Here is a 14,620-nt window from a genome sequence, read left to right as displayed (position 1 = left end):
GAGTTGGAAAGTGTGTTGACATTTCTATCATTGTAAAATTGTAACATTAATCAAAGCCATATCAAACCACAAAGGAATGATATAACTAAAAGCAAAACAACTACAGTTTGTCTTGTAAAATAATTGGAATAAGGTAATATTTATAACCAGCCTTCTAATTAAAAATAATGAATATGGAATAAAAATGATATAGCAAGAGAAAAAGCTGGCCATATATATATTGACTAAAAGTCAATTTAGTTTATTGTACCAGAGGATGCCTGGAAAAAATAAAATTAAGCAATATTTTTATTCATTTATTCATTCAATTGATATCCTATATATACCCTACTGGTCTACAAATAATATTTTAAATGAAATTTCTAACATAAACAAATAAGAAAAATAAATGCTTAAAATTCAGATTTTATATGAAAAGAATGTAAAATCCCCAACAAAAACTATTTGACAAGATATAACAAATGAGAAGAGGATTTTCATGTATGAATGATACGGCTTGTTACTATGAGGCATGTCATAAGTTCCAAGGGAAGGAAACACATGACTAGTGCCTACTGGAGAGGATACTGGATGGAACTGATTAGTGCCTGGAGGTTTGCCACATCTTAGAATATGGCAAGTCAAGAAGAAAGACTATGTTAAATTAAGTTTGAGCTAGGCTGGCATCTATATTCTAGGATGTTAAAGCCAAATAGCAAAAATAAGCCAAAGATTCTCAACCCTGTCTGTACATGAAAATTTCACAGAAATCTTTTTTAAAGTTTTAGAGCCCCAGTCCCATGCAAAGTCAATCAAATCTGAATTTTTAATAAGCTTACCTTTTAATAAGCAGCTAGTGTTGAAGACCTATATTTAATATAATAGCAATTCTTAGCATTAGGTGGTTTTGGGATATGCAGATCAAGTAGTCTGCCCAAGTCAGTGTGCAATTAAAATTTAAAAAGAAAAACATAGGCTCCTTTCCACATGGAATGAGAAGGAAGGAAGTAGAGATGATTTAAAAATCCTGCTTCCATTACCTGAGATCATGCTAATCAAGAAGTGATCACATCTTAACTATGACTTAGGGCCTCAAGTGGTCAAGATTATTTGATATTACGTGTCACTATAGGTAAATGAGTTGATCCAAATTCTTCTCCTTCTGGTGAACCAGCCCTGAGTAACCATGGACATGTGTCACTGCTTGTGCATTGAAATAGTACTGATTTTCAGAAAGTAAAGTATCAGAGGGGTTTTTTTTTGATCACTATAAAAAAGTCAAAGAATAGAACTTAAAGTAAATGAGATGAATTAAGTAATACTATAATTTATCTTATCTATCCATTTGTTGGTAACAAAAACAAATTGGGCATTCAACTATCTAGATAAGTAAAGAGACAAAAGGTATTTCTTAGAGAAATGTTGGAGAAGAAAATCAAGGTAATGACCCAGTGGTATCCAAAATCAGAGTTCTATCTTCGATGAAAAATAAGAGCCCAAATTGAGTTTTATTGTCTGAAATGCAGATTCAGAATAGACATGGTGGCATGTGTGTGTTGTCCAAGCTGGAATTCAAGTAATAATTCTTTGCATTTTTCCATATCTAGCTAACTAAATTTAAGGTACAATAGCAAAACATGCAATAGGGTGTTCATCTTCAAATCGAGAGCTTTATGGGTGATTCTCTGAACCCAAATGAAGAAGTCAGATCCATTTCATATTAATCTTTGATTTAAATAAATTCTAAATGGTTTTAACTACCTTGCTTGGGTCCAGCTGAATCCAACGAATTATCTCCTTTTTTAGTTCCTCCTCATATTTCTTAGCATCTGCCCTCATGATTACTATTTTATTTTTGAAGCAGCTGAATTCTTCAGGTTCTAACTCCTAGAAAATGAAGAACCACAAATACCAAGGAAAATTAAGTCATCATCCTTTCTAAAGTTTTCCATATGTAAGACTATGAAGTAGATCTCCCAACAGTCAATACTCCTCCATATTCAGTTACAGAGTTAACTGTGTGTGGGCTCGTAGGTTCTGTTCTCTATGTAATGGTTGCATATTATTGTTTTCATTAGAACCTACCAACACATAACTATTTTTAAATATTGCAATTAGCTTTAGAGGTAAAAGAAAAAATTTCCTTTTTTTTTTTTTAAATACATGTTCTTACCATGGCAAGGCAGTATTCTAAGCACTTAAAAAATAACAATTCAGTTTATCTTCATAATAACCCAATAAAGTAGATATTATTTTTTGGCAGGGAAAAAATATGAATATCTATAGAAAAATTCACTAATTTTCCCAATTCTGAAATACGCGGCTCTGGATTTTAAATTCTTAACAACAAAATATGTTGCCTTTACCTATACCAAAATAAATACCATTTATGAATCTGCTTATTACTGATGGACTACCATAGCCAAAGAATTAGAGATATCAGCCATAGGATGTATATATACATACATACCTGCATTCTTGTCCATTCTGGCCAAATGTGTACCATAGCATCATAAAGCAATATGCTTTCCCGTGGAGAAAATCCAAGGTCTAAAGGAATTCCATATTTCTTTATCTAAAAACCATAAAATAAAAAAAGTATTAATTTTACATCCTATATACAGTTGTTTAACAACCTGGACACATATTCATTTTCCAAAGTGGTTTATGCTTACATGGTTGACCGTAAGTGCAGCACATGAGTGATAGTGTTCAATGATAAAGTCGTTATCCTTTAGAGAACACACATACTTCTCTAGATCATTGTATCGCTCTTTGTACCATACTGTAAATACAGGATTGAAATAATCATTCAAAACCATTTGCTTTCACAATGACCTAATTATAAGTTTACAAATATACATAGGCATAGAAAGAGCTTTGCATGAGCTCGTTGCAAATAAAACTCTAGAAACAGTGCTGTGCATTGGGAAGAAACTTGAAAGAGGACTCCATGTACCTATTGCACACATCTGTGCTTTACTTTTCCTCCTGGTCTTAATCTGCAATTATGTTCTATCACCATTTTTCAGTTTCCAGTGTTTAATTATGATTTTCTAATTTATTTCTCTATGTATTCTTGTAAAGCATGTCTTTGTGTAATGGGGCATGAGACAAATAGATATATAGAAAAACAATTATTTATTCAGGAACATTAAGGATTACTATTACTATTATTATTATATTATCTCTCTATCTTTAAGAATAGTATTACCAGGTGAAAGAAAGAATATGTGTCTTTTGGATTTTGTTCATTTTCTTTAATTGAAGAAGCTGATATTCCAAATATCTCTATTAATATTACACTTGGCTTTATTTTTTTCTTAGCACTTACCACTAGCTAACATGCCATTTATTTTATTTTTATTTTATTTACTATTCATCTTGTTTAATCTTTATGTCTACATTAAAATTTAAGCTCCAGAAAAGCAAAGAGTTTGTTTCCTATTATAATTCTGGAGATGATCGTAGGGCCTGGTATATATTAGGAACCTTAATATTTCTTAAGTGAAAGCATGAGTGTCACGTACGGAGATCTGCAGCTTTCAGTTGGAAAGTAGCCAGAAACATATGAGTTTATACTACTTTATGGAATTCTCATGAAAACAGTTATAAGTATATAAGGTATAGCAACATTCATTAATCCAGTAGTAAAATATTTAGAGTATATATAAAATATAAGACACCGTAATATGAATTAAAAACAAATATATATATGTTTTATGTACATAATACATTATATTATCTGTTCACTTAAATGTACATGTATGTTTAAAATGTTGTGTTTTCTGAGGGAAATAAGGGATGTGAAAAACAGCTATAGTGCAGTAGGAAATGTCATAATGTAGGACGCACTGTGAGACTTAAACTAAAAGAATCAAGGTAGCATTTGAACAGTGCCTCTAGGCGATACCTCTTAAAGAATGAATAGAAAGATTTCAGTCAAGTGTAGATAAAAAGTCATTCCAGAAAAAGGAAATAAAAAGCAAAGGCAAGTTTTGAAGAACAATAAATAATCCAAATATCAAGAAAATTCATGAAAAGAAAGACTACTGTGGTATGAAACAAGAGCGATAGCAAAGAACTAGACCACAAGTGAAAAAGGATATTTTGAAGCAATGATTTGTCAGCAAACCAAAACTGATCTGCCCTCTAGAAATGGTTTTGCCCTTAATTTTTTCTTACAAAATATGGAGTGAAATATTTATTCTTGCTACAATTCCATTCTTAATCACACTAAATTATGTAGGGATTCACATTATTTCAAAATAGATTATCTTTGGAAAGAGCTTGATTTTCAAGTTTTAGAGATCCACCAATTTGTTAGTTCTGTGGGCTTCAGCAATATCACTTAATCTCCTAAAGCTGTTTCTCACTTATTTAGTTTCCTCTTCATATTAAAACAAAACTGATTTCCCTTCAGAGTTGTGGTAAGAACCAAATTGTTTTGCATTTATAAGATTCCCTTTTATGTTACAAACAAGAAGCATGATCTAAACCATTTTGAGTACCTCTTCACCTAGGTTAAGATAGTCATACCCAGTCTGACTCTGTATGATGGCTTTTCTATTCTTTTTCTTTGTTGTTTCTTTGAAGCTTTCAAGGCATTTTGTGATGGACCAGAATTTTCCACTGTGCTCTCAACATGTTGCCAGTATCTTTTAATTAACACCAACCATCTAGTTATTTAAAAAAAGAAAGGAATTATTGTCATAGAAAAATAAATCTATAATATCATTAGTTTTCTAAGAAAAATCATTAAAAATTGATTCTAAGAGAATAAAAATCCTCTCTAAATTTTGAACATATTAAAACTATACTTACTATCACATAGTTTAATCAGTTGTTAGTTTTACAGTCACCAAGAACTGATAATTTGAGGTTTCTTGTGACATTTATTGACCCAGTAAAAGTTATATCCATTTCTGTTATATGCGTTGACTCATTTTGAAAACATTTTGGTATTTTGCGTGGGAAAGTAGTGTGCATAGTATATTGGAAGGATAGTTCTAAACTGCTTATGCTGTCCTCTGAGATCTAAATACCAAACTATAAACAGAAAAATCAATCACACAAGAGTGGTTCTTGAAGAACCAAAAAAGCATATAAATTACATCTAGTCAAAGGATAAGAGTAAATATTTTCTAGTTAAATATAATAAAATTTGAAGAAAATAAGTATTACTTGAAGAGACTTTTTGTTTTATTTTAGAGATCATTTTAAATAATCTATGGCTGAATTGTTTATTTTTGTTATTATCATCATCATCATTATCCTCCTCCTCATCATCATCATCACTAATAACAATGATAACAAATGCAAAACTCAGGCTTACTCAGTGAGATGTTCAGGATTACTGATAGTAGCAGAAAGTGCCAGAAAGGGACACCGAATCATAGCAAGAAGATGTTCCCAAACTTCTGCTCCAATTTCTCCCCCAAGACAGTGAACCTGGCAATGTGATTAAATAGACTCAGTATAAAGTCAATTACAATTTTTTCTCAACATGTTAACAGGTTATGCTACCAGAATTTGCTATTCCTTTCTTTTTCCACATTCAGAAATGTTCATTCACCCACTTACAACTTTGAGAACCACATGATTTCACTCATATGTGAGATATAAAACTGAAAGCAACAAACAAAACAAACAAACAAACACTCATAAACAGACGACAGTCTAGTGGTTACCAGAGGGAAAGGACACCACACATATGGTGCCAAAAAGAAATTTAACTTTGGGTGGTGAACACACAAAGCAATATACTTATACTGCATTATTGAATTGTATGCTTGAAACCTATATAATTTTATTAACCAATGTTACCTCAATAAATTTAATAGAAAATAAATTTCAAAAAAGGTAGTCAAAGAATCTCAACATAATTTTGAGAAGAATTAAAGTGGGTTTGAGAATAACAAATAAAAAGACAACTTTCTCTATAAGACAAGACAATAGCTGAACTATAAAAATTATTATTACATTCTATGATAATAATACTCATAATAACAAATAAAACAAAAGGACACATTTTGAAAGTCTTGCTTGCAAGGGAAATATTGGCTAAATTATAGTGATTGTCGCAAAAAAGATAAGACAAAAAAATCTCTATAAAATAAAGCATTTACTCATGTATCACTAATCTTCCCACTGAAATACAGATAAAAACATTTGTAAAATAAATTAATTTGAAATAAGTAAAGTTCTTCAGGCTTCAGTCTGTAAATACACATAGAGCATTTATTCTACACTAGTTAGAAATCTAGAGAAAACCCAGTCCCCTGAATGTAATTGGGGTCAAGATGAGTGCAGTGATTATTAGCTTTCATTATTAGTTTACCACAATAATATGGACAATTAAAAATAATATACAAAAGCCAGAACAATTGTAAAAGATTTTATTTTAAATAATTTCTGTAGAACTTTCAGGTAATAACAAACTTTTTCTTAGTAAAATTAGGTCCTTTTGTATATTATACCCTATATTTTACAGAATGAGAAAAAAGAAATAACTCAATTTCAAAATCTCATATTTATGCTTTATTTCTGATTTTTACTGGAGAGGTAGAGTAGCTTTCAAAAAGCTTTTAGTCAAAATAGTAAGAAAAAAGAAAGAAGAACATGTAGAGGACATCAGAAATATATTGATAAGAAGGTCATTTTAATAAAGTATATGTGTGTTTGAAGTGCCATAGAGTGATAAATAAAAGATGAATGTGGAGTTTATAATGATGAAGTGTGACTTGGTAAGAAGCACTCTTTTTAGTATTTTAACCGTAGATGAAAACATTTAAAATCAATGTTTTGCAGTTTTTTACTTCATTGTATATTTGAGGACATTTAATCTCATCTTTTTACATGTACAGATGTTTCTGTGTGTCTGGGCTGCATTAAAAGCATAGAAAAGTAATAGTACTAAAAACATTAAAAGCACACATAACTGGGCTTACCTGCATTCTAATCTTGGCTCAGCCACTTAACATGAGGTGAATTGGGGAAAGGTAATCTCTCTTTGCCTTAACTCAGTAGTCATGATAATAGTAACTATTTTGTTTCTGAAGAGTAAATGGCTTTAGAAGTGGGAATCATTTAGAATAAATATCTACAGTAAACATTACAATAACAGTAGCTATTAGAATTTTATGTCTAACACCACACATGTCATGTAATTATTTATGCCTAAATCAATCCTTGCATTTTTTAACCTTTGTTCTATTGTGAAATATAACAGTTAATAAATTGTATACAAATAGACTTTGATATTAAGAATCTGTTACTCACATTAACCAAGTAAAGCAAACATCCTCACAGGTCAAGACAAACAGTTCCATTACCTCAAGTCCATATTATAACCACCTCTTTTGACAGTTACTATGTTGCTTTTTTTAAAAAAAAATTATGACTCGGTTTTTATTATATTTCTCTCTCTATATATATGTATATATGTAGTTATATATGTATCTATATATAGTTATATAACTACCATATATATCAATATATATTACTATATATAACTATATATTGATAACTATCCATACATACACACATACACACACACATTTATACATATGTGTGTGTTCAGAAACAATATACTTTGATTTTATCGGTTTCATAATGTTTTATAATTTACATTACATAACATGTGTCCTTTTGTTCTAGTTTCCCTTGATCAATATTATGATTTTATAATTATTCATTTTCATCATTCAATGTCTTCTATTGTATTGACTGTTCCATTCTTTTGTTCATTCTTTCTGCTCTAATGGACATTGGAATGCTGCTCTGAACATTTTGTACAGGTCTCCTGGTCCACATCTGTGACAGTTCTTAAATTGTCTTATATTTTAAGATCTTAGATCTTGTTTTTCTAGTACTAGGATATATAGCTACAATTCCTTGTTCATGAAGTATGGTCATTTTAATTAATTTTTGTCAAAACAATTTTCAGAGTTGCACCGACCAACAGTGCATGATCCTTCCCACTGCTTCGCTTCCTCGACAACACTGGAAACTGTCGGATTCTTATTTTTAGAAACCAAAAAGAAAGTTTTTAAAAAAGTATATTCGGAAATTAAGATATATATTCTAATGAACTCCAAAGCAAAAACTAAATAATGATTGCATTAAAAGACATTTTAAACTAAATGATAAAAAGCGAAGTGTTTAAGTGTTGCTAAAGAAGTATTTTAAAATTAATGGATAACCTTCAATGCATTATTAGAAAAGAATATGTACATGTATCAGAAAAGAACTTAAAATTAATGTTCAAATTACATGTCATCTTCCTAAATTTGCAGCCTGCCTATTTTATTTGTTTATTTTAGTCTGCTTATTTTGTATGCTTATTTATATTCTCCTTTTTATTTCTTTCCTAGTATTATTTATCAAACTAATGCTAGCTGAAAGTATGAGATTTTTTTTAACCAGTAATATAGAAAACATGACTAATTTTAGTCATGAATGCACCCAGTAATAGGTAAATAGGTGAACAGGCAAAGTAGGAAATATCTCTTAAAAAATAGTTCAGTGGGATAAAAGTCTTTTGGTTAAAGAAAAATTTCTATTGTTAATTAGTCATCAATGTCTCTGATGATTTCTGGGATGCTTATTCTCTGCTACTATCACTTTTACTCTAGAATTTTTTTTCCATTTTCCTATTCCAATTCCTTCCAGATCTGTTTTTTTTTTTTTTACCACAAGCACATGCTTCTTTAATAAACTGAATATTTTAATAACTATTCATATGATCACCACTTTTACTAAAATACATAAATTATATATTTCATATACGGAATACTATTTAGTTGGGATAATGGTAATGAAAGTTTGCATACCTCATCAAATATGACATATCTCATCCTTTTCACCCACTCTTGTCGATGAGGTGATAGCAAGAGTATTTCCAAACACTGAGGTACTGTCACCAATATCTGTTTTTTAAAAAAATTAAGTAACCATTGACTTGTTTTTTTTTAAAGATCAAGCTTTAACTTTTAAATCTCAATAAAATATTTTAGATAACAGTATATTTATATTAGCTTTAAAAACCATCTCATTTGTGGAAAAGTAAAATGAATTTATATAACAGATGTATGTTGCTGTTAACACATTCAATAGTGTTAAGCTTATTTCATAAATAACTATTCTCTCATATATTAGGAATATAAAATCATCACAGTTTGAAACCATCGCCATTGAAGAAAGTTGCTTACTCCTGCTGAAATTTCAGAAAAAAAAAAATGCATATTCTAATTTGTATAGAAAATTACTTGAAAGTTAACCAGATTACAAATAAGAAAAATAATATGCTCAAATATAAATATATTCATCAATGTAATTACAAATAAGAAAAATAATATGCTCAAATATAAATATTCATCAATGTAATTGTGAAGTTAATTTATCTTCACATTAAAACCTTGAAGTGCATACCAAAGGGCCCTAACAAGAGTTGTTATTTATTATGTGTTCATGTTTGTGCCATACCTGACAATTCAAGGTGTCATGACGGTAATCTCTTGTAAAAACTCCACACACCACTAATCCTTTTGGCAATGCTTTGGTAAATAAACTGTAGACAGTTCCTACCACTTGATTAACAAGAGCCTTAAATTATAAAAGACATAATCTGCTATTTAGTAAATATCGACAGCATCGAAAAAAATTGTTTAAAGTAAACCAATATCTGGAACAAATTTACGCGCAAAAAATTTCAGCACCAATTTTGTATCTCTTTCTTAATAAAATAATTACTAGTACCAAATGCTCCTCGATGGTTCCATTTTAAAGTTTCCTTAATGTATAATATATCGCATTGTTTATTAATGTGATAGCTAGAAACAATAAACAATAATCTATGACACATAAATGTGATATATATTTGTACAGGTGAAATCAGATAATGATTTTTTAATTTAAAAATCTAATTGGTTCCCAACGATCAGCATAATACTTCACTAAGCCTCAATTTTCCTATCTGTAAAATGAGAGGACTAGGTCATATTATAGAGATGATCCCTCCCAAAACTAGCATTTTGAGTTTCCTCTCTCAGTGCATCCTTAAGGCTTGTAATTAAGTATTCTCTTAAGAAAAGAGAGGGAGGAATACCCCTGAATACCTTCTAAATGAAGAGAAAAATTCTGATTTAGCTAAGAACTGCTCAACTTTGGTTTACACCTATTGCTGTAGAGGAAGAAGTCTATAGCACTTGTAAAAATCAGGGGTTGTTCCACAAAGCATTTATCCAATCAAGGAGAAGGCAAAACTAAGAATAGGTGCTTTTTCCTTTCCCTTTCTCTCTCTCATGAACTTATCTACAATCTTTTAACTCTGGCACAAATATCAAATGGTTTCTTTTAGCAAAACTCCCATAAGTGTCAAATCCTTATTTTTAATAAGTGCTGTGCCTAAAGAGGTTTAAGCAATAAAATGAATAAAAAATAAGGGTGAATAGTATCACTTACTGATCATTGTTTACATCCAGACAATATTATTAGATACTTTACATATATCATTTCACTTAATGCTTAGATTAAGAGTATAGCAGTTCCCTCTTATCTGTAGGGCATATATTCTATGATTCCCAGTAGATGCCTAAAACCATGGATAGTAGGAATCCTTATACATATAGTATTATGTCTTTTCCTATATATATATACACCATTTTACTTAAATAAAGAACTTTATGGCTTCTTTTTGGCATATCTATATCTCTTTGGCCAGCATCACTACTTTTGCATTTTGGAGCCACTATTAAGTAAAATAAGGTTACTTGAACACAAGCACTGTAATACACAACAATTGATCTGATAACCAAGAAGGTTACTAAGTGATTAATGGGTGAAGCGTGCATATAGCATGGATACACTGGACACAGGGATGATTCACATACCAGGAGGGACAGAATGGGACAGTGCAATATTTTATCATGCTACTCAGAACGGTACACAATTGAAACCTTATGAATTGTTCATGTCTGGAGTTTTTCATTTAATATTTTTGGACCACAGGTGACCATGAGTAACGAAAACTATAGAAAGCAAAACCATGGATAAGGGAGACCCCTCTGTAATGTTAGCATCATTATCCTCTTTTTACAAGTAGAGAAACTAAGGTAAAAAACTGGCTTGAAGCCTTCACATCCATGAAGCCTATATACTCTGATACCTGTCTGTGAATAAAGGCACAAGTTATAGTTGAGGAAAATTATTGTAAGATATATAGTGTCATATGGACACAATACCTTTGTTGGAGCAACATACACAACCACCCCTTCATCACTCTCTCTCAGGATTTTCTCCATGCAGTAGTAAGAAGCGTAGGTTTTCCCTGATGACGTCGGAGCAACAATTACAGCAGATTCATTATTATCTACAACATCAAGAAGTTCTCTCTAGATAAGAAAAAAATCATATTTCATTTTGAAAATACATCTTTAGTGTCAATTTTTAATTTAATGGCGATTATCTCTAAGGTGAATTAGTATATGCAGTTCTTTCTAAGACAGTAGTGTTGAAGATGGCAGGTAGTTAAGGGAATCATCATTTACTGTTATTTGGAAATAATTCAATTCACATTTCACTTTCTACTAAAAAAATTCTTCGCTTAAACTTAGAGAAAAATACCCTAATAAACAGACATCATTGCTAGGGGCCTGCCCACATTATTATGTAGCCCGGCTCTTTACATTCATTTTAGCCTGAGTTGGGGAACCTCAGACTGAAATCAAAATTACCCAAATCTGCTGTTGTTTGAACTCCATTTTTCTGTTAATAAATTAAAGGGCAGAAAATGAATAAGGTTTAGAAAAGAGCAATTTTTCAAAAAATATACACATATGTAACAGGCTACATATTTATCTTTATTTTTCGTGATATGTTATGAATGATTCTGCTGTTTAACATTTGGACAATCTGATAGCACCATTGTTTTGAAGAATAGTGAACTCTCGCCAAACATATATCATTAAACTTCAGGCACTATATTTTAGACTTGAAATTAAACAGATGTATATATTATATAATGCAACAGTTAAGAGAAGTCTAACTGGAGTTAGAGAGACTCATTTGTCATCCAGCCTTTATTATTTAATAGAACCAATATATATATATATATTTTTTCATTTCAACTGACTCTTTTCTGTGTTCTTTTATCTCTTAAGTCAAAAAAATGAATTTGTTTTCATGGTCATCATGTTGCATTCTATAATGATTTACATATCCAAAATTTGTTGCATATAATTAGATCTGAACCAACAGTTTCCATCAAGTTTCTTCAATTTGGGGGGCTGCAGATCATCTCAGTAAATACCTGCCATGTGTCAGGTATAAAATGATGAACCCTGGGATCTGGATCACTTCTTTCTTCTCGAAATAAGTAAGGGCTCATGTATGTTAACTGAAACCGAGCTGCTCCCATGTGAACTGAATATTTAGAAATATCCTTCTTAGTACCTGATTCCTGCACCTGAAATAAGGATTACATATCAGATTTTCATATTTACAATTTTTAATCAGGGCAAGGAGATTATTATCAATCATGTTGTAGTTTGCTTTGTGTCAACAAGATTGCATTCACAATTATTCAGAGTTATCAAAGGAAGTTAAGATATAGATACTATATCTTCATTATAATTAAAAAAATACTTTTATGTGTCATACCATATTCATAGAATACAAGCAAAAGGCAATATGAAATTAATCTTTTAAATATAAATCAGCATAATATTTGATAACTGTTAAATACAAACAACCCCTCCACACACACAAAAAAATGTGTTTTAATTAAGGAATTCTTGCCGATCTTAAAAGAGCCTCTTTAATAAAATATATATATATTATTATAAGAATCTATATAATTCATATATATCATCTTATGAATTATTTTACTCAAAGAATTCTACCCAATGAGTAAATAACTTATCAATGAGGAGTCTACCATTACAAGAAATTCATATATTTGACATAGCCTCTATTCTTGAAGTTCTGATAGCACTTGATTATGATAATATAAGGAAAGTATGAGAAATATAGATTCATATGTTGTGGCATCTTGGTTAAGAATTAACCATAAAACATATTTTGAAACATTGATGGCCTGAAGCAGAAAAAATTTTTCAATTAAAAATTACCAAAAATATAATTTAAAAATTTTAATTACCATCATTTTTTACTAATTATTTTCTTTTTTAAGAAAAATGAAAAAAGAAACTGTAACACTTTGGTCATGCAATGATAAAGGAAATATCCTATTTCAGAGCTGGAGCAGAAACTCCAGACCTGAAGACACACACAGTGGGGAGTTAGAATTCTGTCCATCATCGCCTAGCTTTTCATATTTAAAAAAAAAAAAAAAAAAAAAGTGAAGAGGCACAGAATTGCTTTCCTTGAGCTTATAAATTTATTTTAGGAAAAATCATTTCTCCCAATATCTCAAATACCACAAAGCATTAAGGAAACATGGCCCTCCCTATGTGGGAAATATGAGGTAAGGATAGAACAAAGAAAGAGAGAGATGTCTTGTCCATATTTTGGTTGGATCTGGACTATGAGCTCATCTCATATTCAGCACTGAGATGTTTTTCTGCAGTGTAATTCATTTCTATATCCACAAAGCTTCACAAGCTTTGTTAAATATGACAGTTGAATTTTAGCTATGGCACTTGGGTAATCAAAATGCAGGGCTATTTTTGTCCTGGATGTTAAGTATAATAGGGGAGAACAAAAGCCGCCTGGGAAAGCTGGCCTCATGCTCTCCAGAGGCATTTATAGAATTACCAAGTTGTGGCTCAAAGTCACCTTGAGCTTATGGAAATAAAATATAGCTAGAAAGGACTATGGGCCTTGTCAGCGTTCTTCGTGAATGGCCAAACTAGCAAAAAGCTAGATCTCTGTGGTGGACCCGTATGAAGACTCAGGAAAGTAATAGAGCCATTAGAGAAAGGACTAGTTCAAAAGAAAACAAAAGGCTATGTCTCTTTCTTCTGCCCATTCATCCTGAGCTGGTGTCCCCCATCCCTTCCATCCCCCTAGTAACGGAAAGTAGCTCCGCTCTCCCAAGGCCAAGAAACAGCACAAGTTCAACTGCTCTGTTTCTAAGTGTACTTCTTATGGTTCTCAAGTCATTATTTGGAGAAATATTTTGACTTAAAAATATTTTCTCTCAAACAAAATTCTTTTGAAGTACCAGCTAAAGACAAATAGAAGTTTAAAGGGGCCAGTATATGTTAAAACATCCAATAGTAAAAAAAATTTTCCTAGGGGAAAATTTAAGTTGATCCTCCTCTCTGAAGGATGAATTTTAATTCTTCCCAGAAGTTTTCAGAAATTTCTCCAATGAATAAACAACAAAATTTATAGAAAATAATCACATTTATAGGAGAATTCTTTCCTCCCCTTTACCCTTACATCTTTTCTTTATTTCTTCCTTTCATTTATTGAACAGATTTGAAAAAATTTACTGCATAAGAGGCACAGCAATAAACAAGACTTTAAATATGCTTCTATTGAACTTACATTATAATTTTAGTAAACAAATGAATAAACATACACAAAAATATTCAGATAGTGATATATGCTGTTCAGAAAGAGAAATAAACTTCTTAGTGACTTCGTGGGTGGGAGGAGGATAGAGGAAATGCTA

At 30.8% G+C, this 14,620-nt stretch overlaps 1 protein-coding gene across 6 annotated transcripts in view; it reads right to left on the bottom strand.

The window, feature by feature from the left end:
- The window catches only part of LOC107512535 (probable ATP-dependent RNA helicase DDX60), a 74,095-nt gene that overhangs the window by 28,146 nt on the left and 31,329 nt on the right, over positions 1-14,620 (bottom strand). For 5 of the 6 annotated variants that reach the window (XR_004954895.1, XM_036233621.1, XM_036233620.1 and 2 more), the window contains 9 exons: positions 12,290-12,445; positions 11,223-11,372; positions 9,466-9,585; positions 8,814-8,909; positions 5,315-5,430; positions 4,519-4,658; positions 2,655-2,764; positions 2,450-2,554; positions 1,741-1,866 (listed from right to left, as the gene is read on the bottom strand). Coding sequence is in view for 5 of the 6 variants with exons in the window: in XM_036233621.1 (XP_036089514.1) it covers positions 1,741-1,866; positions 2,450-2,554; positions 2,655-2,764; positions 4,519-4,658; positions 5,315-5,430; positions 8,814-8,909; positions 9,466-9,585; positions 11,223-11,372; positions 12,290-12,445 (1,119 nt within the window). In the remaining variant the exon portion in view is untranslated. The remainder of the gene's footprint in view (positions 1-1,740; positions 1,867-2,449; positions 2,555-2,654; positions 2,765-4,518; positions 4,659-5,314; positions 5,431-8,813; positions 8,910-9,465; positions 9,586-11,222; positions 11,373-12,289; positions 12,446-14,620) is intronic. The other variant, XM_036233622.1, reaches the window with a different exon arrangement.

Source organism: Rousettus aegyptiacus, unplaced genomic scaffold (genome assembly GCF_014176215.1).
Source record: "Rousettus aegyptiacus isolate mRouAeg1 unplaced genomic scaffold, mRouAeg1.p scaffold_m13_p_16, whole genome shotgun sequence".
Taxonomy (NCBI): Eukaryota; Metazoa; Chordata; class Mammalia; order Chiroptera; family Pteropodidae; genus Rousettus; species Rousettus aegyptiacus.
This window is presented reverse-complemented; position numbering and strand designations above follow the sequence as displayed.